Source organism: Dromiciops gliroides, chromosome 1 (genome assembly GCF_019393635.1).
Source record: "Dromiciops gliroides isolate mDroGli1 chromosome 1, mDroGli1.pri, whole genome shotgun sequence".
Taxonomy (NCBI): domain Eukaryota; kingdom Metazoa; phylum Chordata; class Mammalia; order Microbiotheria; family Microbiotheriidae; genus Dromiciops; species Dromiciops gliroides.
Window position 1 is genome coordinate 616,747,020 of NC_057861.1, and position 22,578 is coordinate 616,769,597.

The following is a 22,578-nucleotide window of genomic DNA, read 5'->3' on the forward strand; positions in this document are numbered from 1 at the left end:
ATTTATCTATTGCTTTTAGTCCTGCCCTCTTTAGCTACACAAATTCAAATCTCTCTTCTACATGATAACCCTTCAAATATTTGAAGGCTTCATTCACACACATATTCACAGACACACAGACACAGACACAGACACAGACACACACACACACACACCCCTCTATAAATCTTAGGATAAGCAGTGACATTTGGTTATTGACCAGTCTCCAAGCAGTAAGGGAAGAATCATACCAAAAGACTCTTGAAAATAGTGGCGACAGTTGCTCTGATATCTTCTTTTTTTTTTTTTAATTTTTTATCCTTATTGGAGCTCCACAGTATTTAAATTCCTTTTTTCTAGCTGCTTGCAATATTTTCTCCTTGACCTGGGAGTTCTGGAATTTGGCTATAATATTCCTGGAGCTTTTCCTTTTGGGATCTCTTTCAGGAGGTGATCGGTGGATTCTTTCAATTTCTATTTTAGCTTCTGCTTCTAGAATATCAGGGCAATTTTCCCTCACAATCTCTTGGAGGATGGTGTCTAAGCTCTTGTTTTGGTCATGGTTTTCAGGTAGTCCAATGATTTTCAAGTTATCTCTCCTAGATTTATTTTCTAGGTCAGCTGTTTTTCCAAGGAGATATTTCACATTGCCCTCTATTTTTTCATTCAATTGGATTTGCTTTACTGTGTCTTGGTTTCTCATAAGGTCACTAGCTTCCATTTGTTCAATCCTAATTCTTAGGCAATTATTTTCAGCAGACAGTTTTTTAATCTCCTTTTCCATTTGGCTTTTCAAACTGTTGACTTTTTTCTCATGACTCTCCTGCATTGCTCTCATTTCTCTTTCCATTCCTTCCTCTCTTTCTCTACATCTTTGTTCTATCTCTCCTACTTTCTCTTCAAAGTCCCTTTTGAGAGCTTCCATGGCCTGAGACCAGTTCATATTTTTCTTGGAAGCTTTGGATGTTGGAGCTTTGACCCTATTATTATCTTCTTCTTCTTCTGAGGATGTATTGTGATCTACCTTTCCCCCAAAGAAGTTTTCGATGGTCTTCTGCTTTCTCTGCCTATTCATCCTGGCTTACTGTTTCTTGGCTTTTTACTCCTTAAAGTGTAGCGCTGCTTCCAGGACACACTGTTCGTGCTACAGCGTGGCCCAGGGGGTGATTGGGCTTCTTCTCAGCCTGCCTGGCTTGTGAGTAATCACAGGCGCTTTCTCTTTGACCCGGAAACAGAAGTCTGATTGAACTCTGATTCTCTATGGTCAGAAGCTTGGCGTGCTTTTACCCCTCCCCCACTGGGCCACCACCACTCGATTCAGCCCACTGGTTCAGACCCAGGGCGCTTTGCCCCAACTCTAGTAGAGTTGGGGCCTCCACTTCACCCCGGCCTATGGCCGAACCCCCTCACCAGTCCGTGATTGGAGCCTCAGAAGCTGCTGGTACAGAATACTCTGACATGCGCTGGAAGCAGTGTCCCTGGCTGAGTCCGGACCGCGCGCTGAGCTGTTCAGCCTGATCAGTAGGTGATCAGAATTGCCCTCTTTTGCAGAGAAACAGTCTCACTCTGTTCTTATGTGCATTAGGCTGTTCTGGGTTTTGATTTTTACTTCATTATTTGGGCGTGAATGGATGGGTTTGTCTGGAGCTTGTGGGAGTCACAGCCTCTCCTCCGCCATCTTGGCTCCGCCTCCCCCCCATATCTTCTTAAAAGATGGTACTGAAAGGGGAGAGTTCAGCTTACTCTTAAAATAAAATTAAAGGTTACTGGAATAGAATGATATATGTATTGGTTTTTGTTCTTAAACACCCACTTAGCAAAAAATGTAAGAGAACAGTCAAAAGGACCTGATGAAATAGATATATTTTAACTTTCAAGTGTTTCACTTCTATTATTCTCAACTGAAAATCTATTTTAAGTCACTTTCAGTTATCCATTGAGGACCTATGTTGCTAGAAAGGTTCTACTACAAGTTTTACTACTGGAAAAAGGTTTCATTTCAAATTATCTGATGAGAATACTTTCAAAGAATTTAGGAATCTGAGATGGTTAAAAGACTAGTGAGGTTTCCAAATGTTGATGTCTGCTGAAACTTGGTCCCAATATTAGCCATCAGATCTGCTTGAAGTTCCAAACCAAAAGACACCATATTTATTATACATGTACACTGCCTTATGTCAGATTTTTATTATCTAAGCCTCAAGCTTGGTTAATATTTGTATGGGAACCTTAATTCTACATCTCTGAATGATGATTCTAGACACAATAATAACAATCACCACCACCACCCATGAACTGAAGTGTCATGGGGTTGGTGACTCATTATCCAGAACTAGTTTGCATAACTATTTTTATTATATCCAGCATAAACAGTAATCTTTTTTTTTGCTCAAACAGACCATACAACCTCAACAATTAGAAACAGAATTAATGATATAAGAAGGTAAAGTGATCAGGGATCAGGGTGGGGGTGGGGTTCACGAGAAACCTGTCTGCCTGCCAACAGTATTCTTCACTGCTGAGCAGGGTGGTGAAGCAAGCAGAAAACCTTAGGTGGTAGACAAAGCTGTTTGAAAGGTCCAGCAGGACAGAAGACTGAGAGGAACCAATAGCATTTTATCTTTGCATATTATACAGTTGTATATTGTGCACAGTATTCTGCACTTTATTAAGTGATTAACACATGTTTGTTTAATGGTTGAATGAATGGAAGGGGGGAGAAAGTGTTTTAGATTCTACACAAAGTTTTTTTCCTTCAATTATTTCCCACAGCACCCTGAGGCAGAGCTAGACCTGGCTAGTTGGCTACTTTTAAAATGCCAACAAGAGGGGCAGCTAGATGGCACAGTGGATAGAGCACCGGGTCCTGGAGTCAGGAGGACCTGAGTTCAAATTCGGCCTCAGACACTTAACACTTACTAGCTGTGTGACCCTGGGCAAGTCACTTAACCCCAATTGCCTCACCCAAAAAAAAAAAATAGAAAAAAAAATGCCAACAAGAGCCAAAGGAAGAGAAGATTTTACTTAAGTAGGTAACCTTAATCACAAAGCACAGAGGTGCATACTTAAGTAAATTCAGACATCCCGGACCCTTTCTGGCTATTTGCTACAATAAGGGACTAAAGTCTGAAAAATGGCAACATTTCTAACCCTAACTTTAAACCACAACTTGCTGCTGGAGACTTTTTTTAAACAAAGGGCCTACTCCATAATCAGGCTAGCCCTTCTGGAAGCAGTCTCCTGGGATCAGATGCATGCCTTCCCCTCCTCCACCCCATCCCCAAGCTGCTTCCACCACATCTTTCCTTTCTCTCTTATTTTCTCACTTCAATTCCCACAGCAGCTGTTCACATGCTATTGTTTGCATGCATGGCTTTATTCAGAGTCATGACCTGCTTGCTCATATAGTAAAAATTTGAATAATCAGGGATCAGCACCCTTGGAATCCTCAGCCTTCTATAATAGCTTTCCCTCCTTCCCCCAACAACCTTCCATCAAAAAAATCTGTTGAGCGGATAAAAGGCAACTTTGGAGAATCCTGAAGAAAACTTAATAGAGACTTGAAGACCCTTATTATACCTGATTCTCTTGTAATTGGTTGGTTTTCTGGGCAGAAGGAAAGGAGTATTCTGATTGCTTGGTGATGTCTATAAAAAGCCAGGCTGCTTATTTGAAAGCTGAGAAGCACAGGAGAAGTGACAGGAAACAGAAGAGATAAGAAAGAAAAACAAGGGGAGAGATCAGCACTGGAAGTCATATATGATGATAATCATATCTAATGGGAACTGAGCATGATCATAGGTGGGAACCAGGAACCACAATGTATAGAATCTCAGAGTGGGATGGGATAATCAGATTCAACCCTGTACTTGAACAAGAATCCCCTCCACACTAAGAAGCCCAGTAAGTGACCATTGCTTCAGAAGACAAAGTAGAGCTGTCTTAGGATCAAAGCTCCAGGTTCCTCTAGTCCAACTTCCTCATTTTACAGATGAGGAAATAAAGGCCCAGGGAGGTTTGGACCGGTGATGCGACTTACCCAAGATCACTGGGGCTGGTTTGGACCAACTTGTGGGAGCCAATTGTTAAATTTTCAGTGTGAGCATTTACACTATGGAAATCAGTCAATGCTACAAAGCAGCACTTGATTCATTATTTGGTTGATTGTCAGTGCTGGGAACTACTCTGCTGCAGTGTTTGATCAGTGAGTGGGTACTCAGGGGTTTAGCATGAAGGCCTCTCCCTCAAGGAATATACTGCCATGGATGGAGGCTATACCTACTCTGGACCTCATAGTCACTGCAACAACACCTTCCATTACCAGCAAGCGCCCAAGCAGACAGGGATATCTGTCCTCTCACATCAAGCCTCTTGCCCCAAGACCTACTCTCTGGACTGTCCATCACTGAATTTAGGATGTAGAAAGTTCTTTCTTGGCTCTTGCTCAGACCCTGGGAGGATGCTGTTGCAGTGATGGAGGAACCAATGTTTAGACAGGTCCCTATATGCCTAATCACCCAATATTTACCAATTCAGAAACCTCATTCAGTTTCCCTCCTTTGGTATTTGAAAGAATGATGCTGCTCAATAGCATCACAGGACTTTAAGGGTGGGAGCAACAGTCAAATGATAACCTGCTAGTAAACCCCCAACCCTTATCTACATGATTCAGTCACCACCTTCCTAGGGAAAAATTCCCTTTGCCTGCTACCACTCTCTGCTTTCTCATCCCTAGCTGTTTCTTCCCTTCCCCTCCTATGCTATTCGGTCCTCCCTTATCATTTTGTCTTCTGGGATTCATTTCTATCATTAACAAACTTCCCTTCATATTAAACTTCCTCCTCTTAAATTCTTTCTATCCACAGTGATCCCCAAAGTACATCAGTGTGAAATGCACATTGAAGCCAACAAAGTTCAGTAGTCTGGGAAAACATTTATTATATAGGGGTATTCCAAAGGTCCTAGGGTAATTTTAAGATATTAACCCTTAAAACTGATCTAGGATACCCTATATACAGGGAAAAGCTAATATTCAGGCTACCTTTATCACATGGTGTAATAATTGAGGTTCACTATAGTCATTACATCATTAAGAAAAAAAATTACATGCAGTATATTCTATTTTCTAAGTTTCAAGTATATTCCAAGAAGGCAGATTTTAGAAAGATTTTTTTAATAAGCTAATAAAAAGTTTTTCAATTTAAAGAAAAGGTCTGTAATTATTTGAAAAACTCAGCTATTGAGAATAACTCAATCTCTAAGAATTATGAATAGTTGAGGCTTTACTCTATTTAATTTATAACCCAAGACTACCAAGGAGTCATGTGTCTGTGGTCAGTAAACAAACTAATAGGGCAAATGGAATATGATAGGCTGGGAAATGCTGGGCACTGCTGTTTTGGGGTTATAATGCAGTAGAGTTTGTACATACCTTCAAATACTCAGCCTTTTCCTGAGGATTTAGGAGGGTCCCAGAGTCAAGCCCATCTGCTACCTGTGGTGGCTCCATGAAATCCTTAGTCACTTTCTCTGTGAGCTTGGAGATAACTTGCTGCTTGGCATGGTTCTTTTCCATTAATAGCTGTACATGCTGTTGTAGTTCCTTAATATGCTCCTCCCTCAAGCCCAGGGTCTCCTCAAGGGCCTTCTTGTCTTGTTCGAGGCTTTCCACATGTTTTCTGAGCTCAGCAATTTGTCTCACCTTGTGCCGAACCAGCTCTAGACGGTCTTTATCTTCGGCGGCAGTGAGGTAGGTGCTGCATGCCCGCTTTTCCTGTTGGGCTGCTTCAAGAGCTTTATGGAGAATCTTCACAAGTTCCTGTGGGGTAAAAAACCCCCAAAGCAAATCAAATCTTCTTGCGTCAAACCCCTTCTACTATAACCACATATACCCACATTCCAGACATGAGATACTTGCCTGGCAGGGGGCATCAAAACAAAATTGGAGTTGTCCTTTGGGAGATCAGGATCTAGTTGGCCTCAACCCAGGCTTTGAACCTGCACCTCACAGAGTAACCAGGCTCATGTCTTATAATCCAATTCCCACCTCGTCCTGGATTCTAACAACTAAGTCCTTATTCTTCTCCCCTGTGCTCAAGTTGATCACTTACATATGAAGAAATTGAGTCCATCAAAAATTACGGGGCTAACACAGGACTTCATAGCCAGTTAGTGGAAGAACCATGACTAACCGAATCACCTAATGTTGATGGGATGGCAAGGAAGGCAGATACAATATTACTGACTGGCTGAAAACACAGACACAGACACAGGCACAGACACAGACACAGACACAGACACACACATGAATATACATATATATACATTTGCATAAAAAGAGGACCAGACTACTGGGGTCTGAATGAACATAAAGAAGAGTTCAGGAGGATTATTTGTGCCACTTCTCTCTCCCAGACAAAAATTCATGTTCCTTCTCACATTTCCCTTGATTGGAATGCCTTCCATTGTCCTCTATAAATCTGGTTTATCTTTAGGGTCCAGACTAAGTCTCAACTCCTTCATGAAGCCCCCTTTAAGTACCCCAGCCAACAGTAATAGTAACCTCTTATGAATTTCTAAAGCATGAATTTTTTGTACCATTTGTTTGGCTCTTAGTATATGCTACCTTGTATTGTTAATTGTTTTGCTGTTTATTGTAGTGGTATAGTAGATAGAGAGCTGGCTCCAGACCCTGGAAGATATGGATCCAAGGGCTGGCTCTGACACATATGGAGTTTATTGACCTGGGCAAATCACTCAATCTCTTGGGGCTATAGGCCACTCTCTTAGACTAAAAATAAAGAAGGGACACTTATTTCTTCTTCTCCTTTTAAAAGTTAACACTATATCATCATATAGCTTTTTGCACAAATAAATATCTTTCGAGGTTTCTCTTGACTCTTGAATTTGTACTTTAAAATTCCTACAGATTTTTTTAAAAAATAGAAATGATTACAAATCTTCTCACTAGTCCACTAACAGTCCATTTCTCCCTCCACCTATCCCTGGCCCTACCTGATCATACTGAGGTTTACAGGGTTAGTTTCTCTTGGTTGTAAAACACATTTATTTTTTTTTTGTGGAGAAATGAGGGTTAAGTGACTTGCCCAGGGTCACACAGCTAGTAAGTATCAAATGTCTGAGGCTGGATTTGAACTCAGGTCCCCCTGAATCCAGGGCTGGTGCTTTATCCATTGTGCCATCTAGCTGCCCCCAAAACACATTCCTTTTTGTCTTTTAGAATATCAGTCTAGGGCTTGGGTGACCCTGAATGTGGTTTCTTGGGAAGCAGCTGCACTGAGACGAGGACATAGTACGTAAAGTATTATGATTTTTTTTTTTTGGTGAGGCAATTGGGGTTAAGTGACTTGCCCAGGGTCACACAGCCAGTAAGTGTTAAGTGTCTGAGGCCGGATTTGAACTCAGGTACTCCTGACTCCAGGGCCAGTGCTCTATCCTCTGTGCCATCTAGCTGCCTCATAAAGCATTATGATTAAAAAAAATACCCTTTGTTAGAGATCTTTATGATCAGAGAGATCGTTAAGGTTTATGAACTCTTAGGTATTGCCATGTTGGGACTGGGGTTCTGCTGTGTAGTTGTATTACATGGCCATGGGAACTAGAGGACAGAATGTTGGACTGTAAATTTGGGGACTTTAAATTCTGCCTCTGAAGCCAACTGTGTTACTATGGGCAGGTCAACAAACCCCTCTGAGCCTTAGTTTCTTGGCTTTGAAAATGGGGATAACAGTATTTGTAGTACTTGCCACAGAAGGTTGTTGTGGAGTATAGATTTTGTAAACTTAAGTTTGCAAAAACAAATTTACTCATCATTATTGTTGTCGTTATTTTCCAAATGGCACAGACATTTGTGGAAACAGCATGGGGTCCTAACAATTAGGATCATCATATCCCTTTCCTACCACCAGAGTTAATTATGCAAAAACCAAAAATTTTGAGTTTCTTACTTTAAATACAATTCTGGAGAAACTATTATTCAGGAACTGGGAGGGGCAGCTTTTTCATCATGTTTGGCTTGGTAATATGTAAATTCTGGGAACGATTTCCTAGTTACTGAAGCAATCTGATTAGGCAGCAGTTTCACCACCACTCGAAATCTTCTGAACGCAATAAAAATCAGGCAAAGAATGTCTGCTATTACGCTTTGCAAGGACTCGTTTGTCTGGGTTACCCTTTTCATTGGCAGGCTGATAGTGATTAAAATTCCAGCAGATCCTAAAATAGGACTGTCAGTCAGAATATGGCAGAAAAAGGAGTTCATTAAGAAGAGATACTTGGTCCCTTAGAGTTTCTTAGAGCTCGGATAAGACTTGCAGAGGCCTATCTGTGTGTGCCGAGTGGCAATAACTGGCAGAAAGAGGACTACTTTTAGCCTATCTGCTCAAAACATAATAAGCAGGTAACATTTGATGCCACAGAAGGAATCTTCTCCTGGGAAAAATGCCCTATGCAGCTGACAAATTCTAAAAATGGAACCATTTAGCAGCTTCTTATTTTCTGGTTTAATTTAGAACAAATCTAAGCACTCAACAAGAGTATTCAGAAAGGAGTAAAAAAGGAGAAGGAATGTTTTCTAGAGGTCCTCAGTTTAGAGTTTTAAAACTAAAATAAATGCTCTCATCTTAAAAAAACTATAGATATGAAAAATATACGTTCCTTGGGGGCAAAAACGCTTGAGTGTGAATCACTTTTCAGTATTTTAATAGGATTAAAGAGGCACAGATTTAGAGTTCACCTAGTCCAAATCCTTTTTTTTACACAGAAGAAAAATTGAGGCCCAAGAGAAGTAAAGAAACTTGCTGAAGTTCACGTAGGTGAAAGGGTCAGGATTTGAACCCAAATTTTCTGATCTCAACTCATTTACTCAAAGTCAATTACTTTACAGGAAGGAATGGGAAAAAATGCTAGAAGAGAGTCAACTATTAAAATACTATACATATATTACAGAGATAGGCAGATCTCTATGTAGGATTAAAAGTGACAGCTTTTCAAATTATTTTAGTAGAGAGACCAAAATTAAAATGAAAAAGGAACATAGATTAGTTGTGTAATAGAATCTAGGCTATCCAGTTCCTGCCCACGAAGAGTACATCACGTTAAGGGCAAATTCACTTGCAAACATCCCTGATGTGAATATTTTATAAAGAACTCCAGTAACATACATTCCCAGAAATCGTGAGTTTCATTTGTCTCTGTAGGGAAGAGCAGGAAACTGTTTTGAGGAACTAAGAATAAGACCGAGTGACTACCTCATCATATTTCCTAAACAGATGTAGTCTCCAATGAACTACGTTCTTATTAGATGATCCATATCCTGAACCATATGTTAATTCATGTTTTTCTCTAGGCATGGTACATGGTTTAATTATTTCCTTCAATTGACATATGTCCAACAGAGCCACAATAGCTTTCCATATGGCTAAACAGATGGAAGTCAGGGACAGGTATGATTTCTATTCTCTCATTGATTTAGATTATTTGTATTTAAAATATCAACTGCTTATATCCATTGGACTCTAGACAAGTCTCTTCCTTTTCAGCATAACCACTAAGAATGTCTATAGTAGCCAAGGTACAGTCAGATTCTCGATATAGAAAACACTGTTCATATAATAAGAATTCATTCATTTGTTTAATGAGCATTTATTGAGTATCTTTATTTTGAGAATAAGTAAATTCTAAGAGGCAGCTAGGTGGTACAGTGGATAGAATTCTGGGCCCAGAATCAGGAAGACCTAAGTTCAAATCAAGTCTCAGACACTTATTAGCTATTTGACCCTGGGCAAGTCACTTAACACTGTTTGCCTCAATTTCCTCATGTGTGAAATGAGCTGGAGAAGGAAATGACAAACCCCTCCTGTATCTTTGCCAAGAAAACCCCAAATGGGGTCATGAAGAGTTGGACACGACTGAAACAATTCCCTAATCTTGAAAAGTTCACACATACACGTGTGCCTACACAAACACACATGTGCACACAGAGATACACAACACACACATGTACACATATGCACACACACATGCATACAGACACACACACACTGATCATGGAACGAATTCAATTTGATACTGAGTAATAAGTTTGGCATATTTGAACTCAGAACATATTTTGACCAGGCAAGGACTGTTCAGGTGTTTATCACCTCTGACCTGATTAGTATAAGAGCTACTAACTGGTTTCCTAAACTCCAAACTCCTCCCCAAACCAGCTTGGATACCACAGTCATATTATACTTTTTAGAAAAAACAAAAAACAAAACCCAATTTAACCACCCAGTAAAAGAATGGTCTTAACTTCTATGTTCCTTTCTCCTGACGTGGTAGAAGAAAAAGAGCTCTGAAATGATGGTGATAACAATAGTACTAAAAATTTGCAAAAAACTTTACAAAGATCTCATTTTAATCTCACAAGCTTGAGAGGTAGGGGCGAGTATTATTCTCATTTTACAGATAAGGAAACTGAGGCAGAGGTATTTCAATAATCTCCTCTATGAAGATACCCTCAAATCTGTGTCTCTAACTCTCTACGTTTCCATCTATGTATTGACCATCTCAACAGGATGTCTTACTTTCAAATCTAACATGTCTAAAAGTGTGTTCCTCAGCTTTCTTCCCCTTGATCTTGCTCCTCACCTGCTAAATAGCACCTTTTTTAAAAATGAGTTTTTATTGGCCTCAGACACTTAACACTTACTAGCTGTGTGACCCTGGGCAAGTCACTTAACCCCAATTGCCTCACTGGAAAAAAAAAATAAAAGCACGTTTTTATTGTTTTTTCTATCACCATAGTTTCCTCCAGTATTCTTCTTCCCTCCTCTCAGAAAGCCATCTCATATAACAAACAGTATTTTTTTTTAAAAGACAAAGGTAAATAGGAGTTGTGATTTGTGTCATATCTTTTCAGCCTTATTTCATATAATTGTCCCGCTTATATTCTGTTCTGTCCAGCTTGTCTTTTTGCTGTTCTCCTTATTCAGCCTTTCATCTCTTGCTTCTGGGACTTTGTCCAGCCTAGCTGTTTGTTCCCTGTCCCTGGAATCCTTGCTCTATACAAGATTTATGAGGACCAGTCAACTCCTAGAGGAAGCTTGTCCTGGTCTCTCCAGTCGGTAGTGATTCCTTTCTCCCTCCAGTTACTTTGCATTTACTTGTCTGTGTACAGGAGGATATTCCCTCCAGGAAAAGGCGCACATCTCAAGGGTGGGGACTCCTGTTTTTGTCCTTGTATCAGGAGTCCCTGCCATAGGGCTTGGTACTGGCTGAATGCAACAGTGATACTTAATTCACATCATAGATCTTTTCTAGCATTTTAGAGAGTGTAAAGAAAGCAGGTAACTCCTACATTTTATTAGTGATCTCTCTGTATTCTCTGAGAGGACCAGGCAGATCTTCCTCATGCAAAGCTTGGGACCCTTTCATTATTAGGATCTGTGACAATCTGGACAGGACTAGCATTAAAACATGGTTTTGAATTATCTATGAAAAAATTATTTTAGAAAAAAATAACACTATAAATGAGTTATTAGAGAGAATGCTTATGTGGTTAAGAGAAAAAAATTTCAAGCATTTTATAAACATGCTATAAATATGCTAATTACAAATAATTTTTACATATAAACATGACAAATGCTAAATTGAGTTGGACCCCATGAACTATCCAGTATTTAGTCTTTTAACAAATGCATGAAATTTGTGTTGTTTTCCACAATGTCAGGTTCCTAAGGTTGAGGACATAATTTTCCCTTCAAACATGGTACAGATCAATTGCCATTAATTTATCTAAGACATCTTCAGCCTGTACGTTCTCTGGGAGACAACAATTTATGTTTATTACTGACTCTGTAGCAGATGAAAAGCAATGAAAAATAAACTTAATGTAAGTGTATCTTCAGACACACAAAATTAGTTGAGGCCAGGCTCTATATTGTATAGATGAGCACTGCTTTACAGTCAGGTGCTGTAAAAACCTCTAGGCTACACTGAGACTCTGAGGGAAAGCTTTGACAGAGGAAGAAGAAAACTGAAGTGAACTGTAGTAAACTTTATTTTGTAGAAACTATGAGTATTATATATCCTTACTTAGTAATGAGAATATGTAGAAATGGGAATACTATATGAAAATTAGAAAAAACATGACTTACTGATCCTCCTCTTTCAGATTTTTTTTGTCTTAAAACTACTTCCCCTTCAGTTTCCAAGGGGTTGCCCATAGTTCTCAAATTCTCAGATTTGATGAAGAAGTCTGTTCCTGTCCCTTCGTGATTTATATACTTCAATTACGACTCTATTTTCCGTTTTTTCGCAATGAAAATGTCACAATATTGTTAGGATTCTTTAGGCATTTTAAGTTGTTTTCTTTCCTAGATCTGTTATGGTTTGTCGGTGATCAGGGATGTAAGCAATATCCCAGGTACTGCTACATCAGGGGTTTCTATAAGGATACAACACTGCTTATTAAGGCAGTTCCTGAAAAGGACCTGTCCTTGAAAACACATTTTTAAGCCTTGTTCAAGTGCTCCATCCTTAGAATTTCCTTTTGAATGGGGATTATTTAGTTCAATGCATTTGTATTCCCAGCACTGCTCACAGTGTCAGGCATATAGATAGTGCTTAATAAATACTTGGTGACTGATTAACTTTATATTCCTGGAAGTATTAATATACTACATAATTTTTCAAATATTTTAGAAATAAGATTTTAAAATAATTTAGAATGATTTTTTCCTTCATTTGGCTGAAGTCATTCATTTATTCATGGGATATTTATTAAGTATACAGTATACAGAGCATTGTGCTAGGTGATAAAGAAGATATTCAGCATGAATAAAACAGTTACTGCCCTTGTGGAACCTAGAGTCTAGCCAGAGGATAGTACAGAGACATCATTAATTATATATATGACATTATGCATGGCACTATTTTAACCTTCCAAGAGATAATGCATTAGACAGTTACAAAATAAAGTCATGTGAGGTCAAAGAGGGAAGGTCAGAATTGACTAGGAAGAAAAAGAACATGTTCATGAAAGGGATCACATTGGAGTTGGGTTACAAAGGCTGGGTGGGAATTCAGTAGGTATAGGGACGAGGGACAGAATTCCAAGTAAAGAGAGAGACAAGGGAAAATGTTCTTTCAACATTGTTGTAACAGACTTATTTGTTGGTAACCAAGTTAGAAGGTTACAAATATGCCAAAAGACATTTATGGAGCTAAAACTTACCTTCTGAGACTTTAAATCCTCTGTGAGCATCAGAACCTGCTGCTGAAGGGCCCCCACTTTATCCTGAGCATTTTTTTCACGTAAGCCTTCAGTAAAGACAGGGAAATTACTGTTCTGCTTTTTGGCTTTCTGAATAAAATTTGCTGTCAGACCTGACTTCTGGGTAGATCTTGAATATTCCTCTGTTTCTTTCCCTGTTTAAGAGGGGACATTTAGAAGTTAGTAATACTACTAGGGTAACACTACAAAGCAGAAGATATGCTACTGGGTTAGGGAAAGGTAACAAATTATTTGAAATGTCCTGCACTAAGAAGGAAGAACTGAAGTAACAGATGATTTCATTTGTGAAAAGCCTCTGGATTGACTTAGTAATCACAGTATTTTCCTATATACAAGGTTGAGTGGAAGATAGTAACCAGATATTCTCTATTTTTGCTGAACAGTCGACAAAAAGGCCCTTATTCTCAAAGGCTTAAAATAATGCCAGTAAATCTAAAAGGCTAAAACAGTCTCTCTCTATTAAAAAAAATTCTCCTGTGTTCATAGGAGTCTTTATAGGGACCCACATACATATTTGCTCTGGAGAGATGTGACAGTTTCTTTATCAAATGATGTAAAGAAAGAGAAGGAAAAGCTGGAAATGAGAAGAAAAGGGAGGGGAAGATCAGAAAATATGAGAAATGAAAAATTTTTAGGCTAAACTGAGTTTCTGCAGTTTTGAAAAACTATTTGAAGTATTGTTAAATGCAATCTCAGAGAGCCAAGTGCGTGTTCTAGATAGGCCCTTTGACTTCTACTGCTGCATGATTAAAATATATTAATAACCACATAAGAAAAGCCATACTTTTCAGCCCCATGCTCTAAATTAGACCAAAATTTTGTCTCTGCTGCAGTACTTTACCAATTGGTGTTTAATGTGAAAGGGGGTTGTCATCCTCAATGACAGTGACCTTAAAAAGTAGCTATGGGGCTGGGGCAAATAATTTCCTATCTGTGGAGCTCAGTGTCTTCATTTCTAGAATGAAGAGGCTGCACTAAGTGATCTCTAAATTCCCTCTCTGCTCTGTGATACCAGGAAGTCACCTTAAAAATTTTACTTTTTAACTTTATCAAAAGTGTCCATTTTGTCTTCTGTGATCTGCTCTATCCGTTTTTTGGTAACGAATGTTTCCCTTATCCATAGTTGTGAAAGCTACTTTTCTTCTTTGAGGAGTTTATATTCTAAGGGGGCTGGGAGGCAGTGGATAACACACAAATATATAGTTGTATATATAAAACAGATACAACTTTGTGGGCAAACTGTCATGGCCAATCTTGGACTTGGAGAAGAGACTGAGGACTAGCACCTCCCTCCTTTCCTTAGACAACTAAGAGATTACAGATGTAGAATGGTGCATTCATTGTCAAACATGATCATTTTGTCAGCTGGTTTTGCTTAACTTTTTCTATTAAAAGGGAAGCTCATTCTTGAGGCTACTCCCATTCTTGGCACTGCCCAAGAAATCTTCCTTCTCTATTCTGGGTGCACACTGCCTAGAAAATTCTTTCTTCCTTTCATAGATTTAATAGAACATAATCCTAAACCTGAGCTCTCTGGCCACATGGACAATTATGTGTCTACCTCTTTTATGTACTTTGGCAAGAATTCTTCCTTTTCCACCACTACCCAAGCTGTTGGTATCTCTTGGACTGGAAAAATACATGATCAATCAGGTGATCAATCCATCAAGTATTTATTAGGATCCCATTATGTGCCAAGCACTCTGAGGAACTCTCTTTTCAGGCCAAGTGGGTAAGAAAGCTGTGTGTTAAGATGTATGAAATTAAGTTGGAGATGTAATGTGAATATCTAGTAACTTCCCTTTAATAACAATTATAAATGTTATTTTTCTAATCATAGACTTCTTATGTATAAACTGCTGAGAGGCAGCTATTAATCTGATTAAGAAAGAAGTTAATCCAAACTCCCGTTGGGCATTAGGATGGTGAGTGAATCAATGCTTATAAAACACTATTAAGATCCTGGACTATTGAGATTTCTCCATAATGTAGGCAATGGAACCCACATGTCAATAGTTTTTCCTGTGATGTCTAGGGCCCTTTAAATAACCTTTATAGTCCTTTTCTTACCACTATCCCATCTTTCTATGTAGAAGTACCAGCTTTACTTGAAGCTTAAAATGGTTCTGCAAGGAAGCTAACCTGCTGGGCATGGTGGTGCACACCTACAATCCCTGCTGCTGGGGAGTCTGAGTCTGGTGGGTTGCTTAGGAGTTCTGAGCTATAGAAGGGCTAAAGGAATCAGGTCTGGCACTAATCTGGAGGGCCTATGAAAAGGGGTGAACTGGATCAAGGCAGAAATGGAATAAATTAAAGCTTCTGTGATCAGTAGCATATTGGTGACCAAGAGTAGCCACTGTACTTCCAGTCTGGGAGAAATAAGGACACTCAGCTTCACAATAAATAGATAATGAATGAATAAGTAAACTAAACCCTCTTACCTCTACTGAAGGTTATCAGTAACCCACATTCTCACTAATAAGTCATTAAATCCTTGGACTTGAATAGATACATAAAAGTCATTCAGTTCTTCTTCCTGTCTTCAAGTAAGTCTCATTTTAAATCACCCCTCCCCTTACAAAGAGCACTATTTATCCTTTTCTTAACAACATCCAAATAAAGGATTCAATTAACCTTGATAATCATTAAAAATCCACTGAGATCTTCTGGACAGAGTCAAAAGAAACCAGGGAGGCTACGACAGAAGAAAACAGAGCTGTTTCTTAAGTGATTGCCAACCAAGTAAATCTTGAGTTCATCTAAAAGTGCACAACAGCTCATGTTTTGTGTCCCCAGCCCTGAAAACAGTGCCCGGCATACAGTAAGGACTGAATAATTGCTTGTTGATGGACTGATTGTAGGTTCCCTTGGACCCACTACCAAATAACGCTAGTAAAGGTAGTTGTGCTGTCTGCAACCTAAAGAGGTAAGAAACAGACACATGAAAGAAAGCTTATAGAGATGAGCACCAGCAAGTCCTGGGTCTACTTGTAGGTGTTGTTCCTCATTCTGATTCTCCCCAAACTTCTGGGATTCATCCCCCTGGGAAACACGGCCATTTCCCCTGGACTGCTTGTTGCTACAGATGTTATACACTGTGTTTCTGAAAGCAAAACAATAACAAAAGGAAAGTGAAGTGAGTCTCAAATTTAACCAAGATCCTTGCGCATAGGAAGAAACAATATAACATATAGAGTAGATGGTCCAAAAATATTTTTTAAAATGTATGAATGAGGGGCAGCTAGGTGGCACAGTGGATAAAGTACCAGCCCTGGATTCAGGGGGACCTAAGTTCAAATGCAGCCTCAGACATTTGACACTTACTAACTGTGTGACCCCAAGCAAGTCACTTAACCCGAATTGCCTCACTCCCCCCCCAAAAAAAAGTATGAATGAAAAAGGCAGTATCAATATGGCATGGCACTTTTTTCTTCCCTATTAAGGGCCAATGGCCTAGAGAAAAAGTCACATTTAGTCAGTCAACAAGCATTTACTAAGCAAAATACTGAGCAAAGCACTGTTACAAAAAGGGCAAAAATAGTCCCTTGCTCTTAAGGAACTTATACTCTAATGGGTGATACAACATATAAACAAATAGCTATATTTGAGATACATGAAGAAAATGATAGCTAATATTAGAAGGCAAATCTATAATGGCTAGGGGGACTAGGAACCCTCGTGCCCCCACCCCCACCTCAGCAGAAGATGGAATTTGAGCTGAATCTTGAAGAAAGCTCAGGAATATAGGAGGTGGAGGGGAGGAGTAAGAGCATTCCAGTCATGGGGCATGGCTAATGTAAAGGCACCACAATGAAGTCAGTGTAGATGGGTCACAGAGTGCACAGAAGAAAGTGATGTAATGGGGATTTAAAATGAAGTGTAATGACTGTACAGTAAGAAGGGGTCAGGGTGTAAAGAGCTTTAAATGCCAGAGGACTTTATATTTGATCCTGGAGGTAATGGGGAATGAGTGGAACTCATCAAGTAAAAGTTGACATCATCTGACAAACGTTTTCAGATAATGACTTTGGCAGCTAAGTGGAGGACAGAATGGAAGGGGAAAGATTTGAGGCATACTAGCTATCTGAGGAATGAAAGGATAAATTGCATCATTGGTAGAAGGATTTTCCACACTAGGATCTCCCCACATTGATAAAATCACAGATCTGAATCCTCTTTAAAAAAGTTGTTTTTCTGTACTTTGCTACCTATGATTTATTGAGAAACAGCCAAATAATTTTAGTAATAATGGAACAGTAAAATAAAAACAATTTCTACATTAATGAATCAATGAACAATGGATTTTAAACCAGGTGAGAAAGGGTATAAATCTCTTTCCTTAGGCTCATTAGTGGTATGATATTAGGCAGGTCACTTAAATCCTGTGAGCTGTAATTTCCTCTTGAGTAAAACTCAGGTAATAATATCTGTATAACTTACCTTATGTTGTTATTTTGAGGTACAGAAGAGAGAAAGTAAACTGATTGAAGCACTTTATGTCTGCTATTGTCATTAATAAAGTATTTTAGCTATCTGAATAACTGAAGTATAACTTATTACATTGATGCAATAAATAACTGCAAGAGCAAATCAAAGTCCAATCTCATTGAAATAAGATGACATGTAGTAAAAGTATGATAGTGCTAATAATATTTGTTAGACTGTGTGAAAGGTGTCTTAAAATACCAATTAGATTCATAAAAGTCAATAAACTGTGTATATCCTTTCCCCTCATAATTACTAGATCAAGTAGGTCAAAGCGACCACATACAATTTTACACGCTACAGGGAAAAGGTCTCACATGTTCAAAAATATTCATAGCAGCACATTTTATAGTAGCCAAGAAGTAGAAGGAAAGAAAGCGGATGCTCTTCAACCAGGGGGATGACTGAACCAATTGTGGCAAATCAGTATAATGGATCTTACTGCATTGTAAGAAATGAAGGTGAAGAATTCAGAAAAACTTAAGGCTTACATGAACTAATGTGGAAAGAAGGACATAGAGAACTGAGAGAACAATTTGCAGTGACCAAGTGAGCTTCAAAGGATTGATGATCATGTATGTCTAATGTCTCTTAGTTGAGAGATGATGGACTGTGAGTATGGAAAGAGGCATATGTTTTCAGACATGGCTAACATGTTGATCTAGTTTGGAAAGTTTCACCACACAACAGGAACTGTTGAGCATTCTGCAATTTGTCCACTTTATCATGACAGCATCAGGGATTGGCAATCTATGTGAGCACAGCTCTGGCGTAATCCGTAGAATCTCTGAATTGGAAGAGTCTCCAGTGGTCATTTAGTCCAACCCACAACTGAAGATATTTTCCCTTTAGAGCATCTCTGACAAATCATTATCCAGCCTATGCCTAAAGCCTATGCCCACACTGATGGGAACTCACTACTTCTAGGCAAACCATTTCAATTTTGGATAGCTCTAATTTTAAAGTAGCCAGGTATAAGACCTGGTTTCAAGTTTGTAGTTCAGTACTCTGGAGCACAGCAGAGGAAATCAATTCTTCACGAGCCCATGTCCAATATTTGATGATAGCTATCATGTTTTCTCCCTACTATCCCAACTCCCATCTTCTCTTCTCCAAGATAAACAACCAGTTCTTTCTCTCTTTTTTGGGGGGGGTGGGGTGGGTGGGAAATGAGGGTTAAGTGACTTGCCCAGGGTTACACAGCTAGTAAATATCAAGTGTCTGAGGCCAGATTTGAACTTAGGTCCTCCTGAATCCAGGGCCAGTGCTTTATCCACTGTGCCACCTAGCTGCCCCCCAGTTCTTTCTTTTGATTCTCATATGGCATGAAGCTGAGACCTTCTCTAATTTGCCTTCTTATGAACCCTCTCCAGCTTATTAACATCTTTTTTCAATGAAATGGTTCTTGATGAAACCATCCTAGATAGTAGTTGCTATTCCCCTTTTTATTCAAATCCTACCTCTGTGAATCTGGACAATCTCTCTGGGGTTTAGTTTTTTCATCTGTAGGATGAGGGGTTGGACTATATGGCCTTTGATGTCCTTTCCAACTTGAGAGCAATGATCCTATGAAATCTTCCTATAAAAATATATGCTACAAGGCATCTAGGTAGTGCTGGGCCTGGAGTCAGGGAGACCTGAGTTCAAGTAGACTTTGCTTATCTGTTCCATGCCCCTGAGCAAGTAACTTAACCTGTTTGCTTTAGTGTCCTCAACTGTAAATGAGGGCAATGATATCACCTACCTTTTAGGCTTGCTGTGAGGCTCAAATGAGATAATATTTGTAAAGTGCTTAGTACAACGACTGGGATATACAGTAGGTGCTATATAAGTGCTTATTCCCTTCCACAAGAGCTCCTCTCCCATAATTTCATCAACTCAGGAATCATATATTCAAGTTCTTTCAGCATCCTGGGATGCAGTTTACCTAAGGTCTGGTGATATAACTCATGAAAACACCAAGATCTTACGATTTCCTCATTTATCTGGGGTTTCAACTCCATCAATAATTTTTTGTTTTATATTTCCTTAAAGAACTCCGTCCTTGTTAACTATGAACTCTGTGCATATAAATGTGTGAATTCTTGAATAAATGAATATTTGCCTGGAGGTTTCTCTGTGCAAAAGTATATATTAAGATTGCTGAAATTTATCAATTAATAGGTTCTTGCTTAGTTACACACTCCGGAGATATGAACAAGGGTGCAAAGTGCTCATTTCTTGTCCAGAGTACTTTAGCCTTTACATTCTTGCCCCAGTTTTCTTGTGGCTTATTAGAAATGGCTTAAGAGGAAGTGACTTATCACCAAAGATTTCCTTCCTTTTCTTCCTTCCTTTCTTTTTCTTTTGTGAGTTCCACTTTTAAATTGCCTTACTGACACTGGCTGGATTTACTTAAACATGGCATTAAAGGAGATCTCACTTTGCATGTAGCTATGAAAGAACATAAATGAATCATCAGACTACAGAGATGGCTGTACTGATCAACAATTCACAGAAACATCTACAGCATCAAAAGCTATCAATTTAAATTAAAAATAGGACAAACTTTTAGAATGATTAGGATTAATAATAGAGATAATAAACAGTAAGATTAGGATTCTTTATGGAACCATCTAACAAATGGGATGAGTGACTGTGATGGCCCACCAGGGTGCTCTCTCCCCGACTTTTAGAAGAAACACTGAACAATCTCCTCACAGTAAGACTGGTTACACATCAGGAGCATCCTGAACAGCTGGGTGGCATATGCTTTGGGCCCTTATTGATTTAATAACTAATTATAGGCATCAAGACCCCAGAGACCTTCCCTTTGATTAACTTTACCCTACCTGACTCTTGGTTTCTCCAAGTTCCTCTTGATCTTGATACACTGATTTGGCTGATGTCCAGTGAACTTTCTGGTTCCCTTCTTGATCACTGTGGACTTTGCAAGGGATCTGAAAGCAGGCTTGTTGCCAGCCAAGAGGTAGCAGAATCCTCAAAGGACAGCACCAAGGGGAAAAGAGGGAGAAGGAACCATGTACGTACTTCTGTACTACTTTAGGAGTCCATGATTTCATCTCTGTCGATATTCCTTCTACTGATGTAGCTCACAACCCTTCCACAACTTAGTAGGTGCTTTAATTAACAACATAGCCAAAATAAAATCACTTGGTAGTCAAAACTTTGGTGATGAGTATCTTCCCTAGTGAGTTAGTTAGGCTAGTTCCTGGACCTGGGAGTCAGGAAGAGGTGAGTTCAAATCCAGGATCATCTAAGTTTGGAAGCCTTATGTTCTGGGAAAGTCACTTCATCTGCACCTATATCTATTTCCTCATCTGTAAAATGGGTATAACAAAAGCACTTACCTTTCAGGAATATTGTGAAGATTAAATAAGATATTATTTTTACAGTGCTTTACCAACTTTAAAATGCTGTGTAAATGCTAGCTCTCTTTGTCATCACTATCATCTCAGCTACTATTATTTCATTGATAGGCCTTTATTCAAAGCCTTGCTATCTTGGTAGGAATTCTGCCCATGCCATCTTTGAAAACACAAGCTCATTTTCACACCACAGTGAATCACTTTAGTGGAGGACTGAGAGTCATCTTATTGAAAGGGGGAGTTATTAATCTGATTTCATGAGAAATGAAAACACAAGACTCAAATAGAATTCCTAGCCATATTAAAACATTTATTCAAATTTGTTGTTGGTTTTTTTTTCCCGTTGTGTCTGACTCTTTGTGACTCCATTTGAGGTTTTCTTGGCAGAGATACTTGGAGTGATTTGCCATTCTTTCTCTAGCTCATTTTACAGAAGAGGAAACTGAGGCAAGCAGGGTGAAATGACTTTCCCAGGGTCATATACCTAGGAAGTGTCTGAGGCCAGATTTGAACTCAGGTCTTCCTGACTCCAGGCCCAGTGCTCTATCCACTGTACAACCTCATCACCTTGCTGAAATTATAATTCTTATAAATTATATTTAATTGCTTCACTTCATAAAATGTTTATTTAGATGCAAAAAAAACCTAATCTAAATCTAAAATGCAGTCCAATCTGTGATCTCACTGATTTGAGAGTTCTCTCCAACAACATACAGATCACAAACTATGCTGTGTGACTCCTCCCTAGAGAAGTCTACCAGTATGTTCAAATCGTTTTTTGATTTCTCTCAACACGAAGAGGACAGCATGAGTACTCTGGCCACCTGCTCATGATCCCTCACTCATCATGTGACCAGTCTCTATCTCTTCTTGTCATCATTTTCTTCTTTCTTCATCATTGTTTAGTTATTCAGAAACAGTAGTGTTATAAGCCTCACTGCCACAAAGAAGCACCAGCTAAATGTTTATACTGAAAAGAAGGATCTTTGCTTTCTGGGAAGCTTAAAGTCAGTAAAAGTACTTTTTACTCTACCACAAGCAATCCAGTCAACTCTCCTTTTCAACTCTGGACCCAATTCATTGTTCATTTGTACTGTCAGATATAGATACTGCTGGACAAGGTCTGTGGGGTGTCCATTCAGATGCATGTTGAAATTCAGGAGACATTCTTGACCCACATTTGGTCTTCCCCATTTGAATGGTTAGGACTAAGTCCTTTGAATAATTACAGATCCCTCCCTGGAGACTCTGCAGGGTCTCAAGGCTTCATGTAAACAATACAATGTCATTTACAAACAGAAATAGCTTGAAGACTTCACTATTCACAGGGAATTCCTCTTTGTGTAGCCTTATTTTTTGCCCTGCCTGAAGTTCATTATGAGAGGGTCACTGAATAGAATTACTTCCATTGTTACATCTAAGAATGATAAATAGATGGGAGATACC

General features: G+C 39.0%; 1 protein-coding gene across 1 annotated transcript in view; it reads right to left on the reverse strand.

Moving 5' to 3' along the window:
- The window catches only part of TBC1D2 (TBC1 domain family member 2), a 62,148-nt gene that overhangs the window by 22,517 nt on the left and 17,053 nt on the right, over positions 1-22,578 (reverse strand). Inside the window, 3 exon segments of the mRNA XM_043978238.1 lie at positions 5,411-5,797; positions 13,220-13,413; positions 16,249-16,382. Of these exon segments, the coding sequence (XP_043834173.1) occupies positions 5,411-5,797; positions 13,220-13,413; positions 16,249-16,382 (715 nt within the window).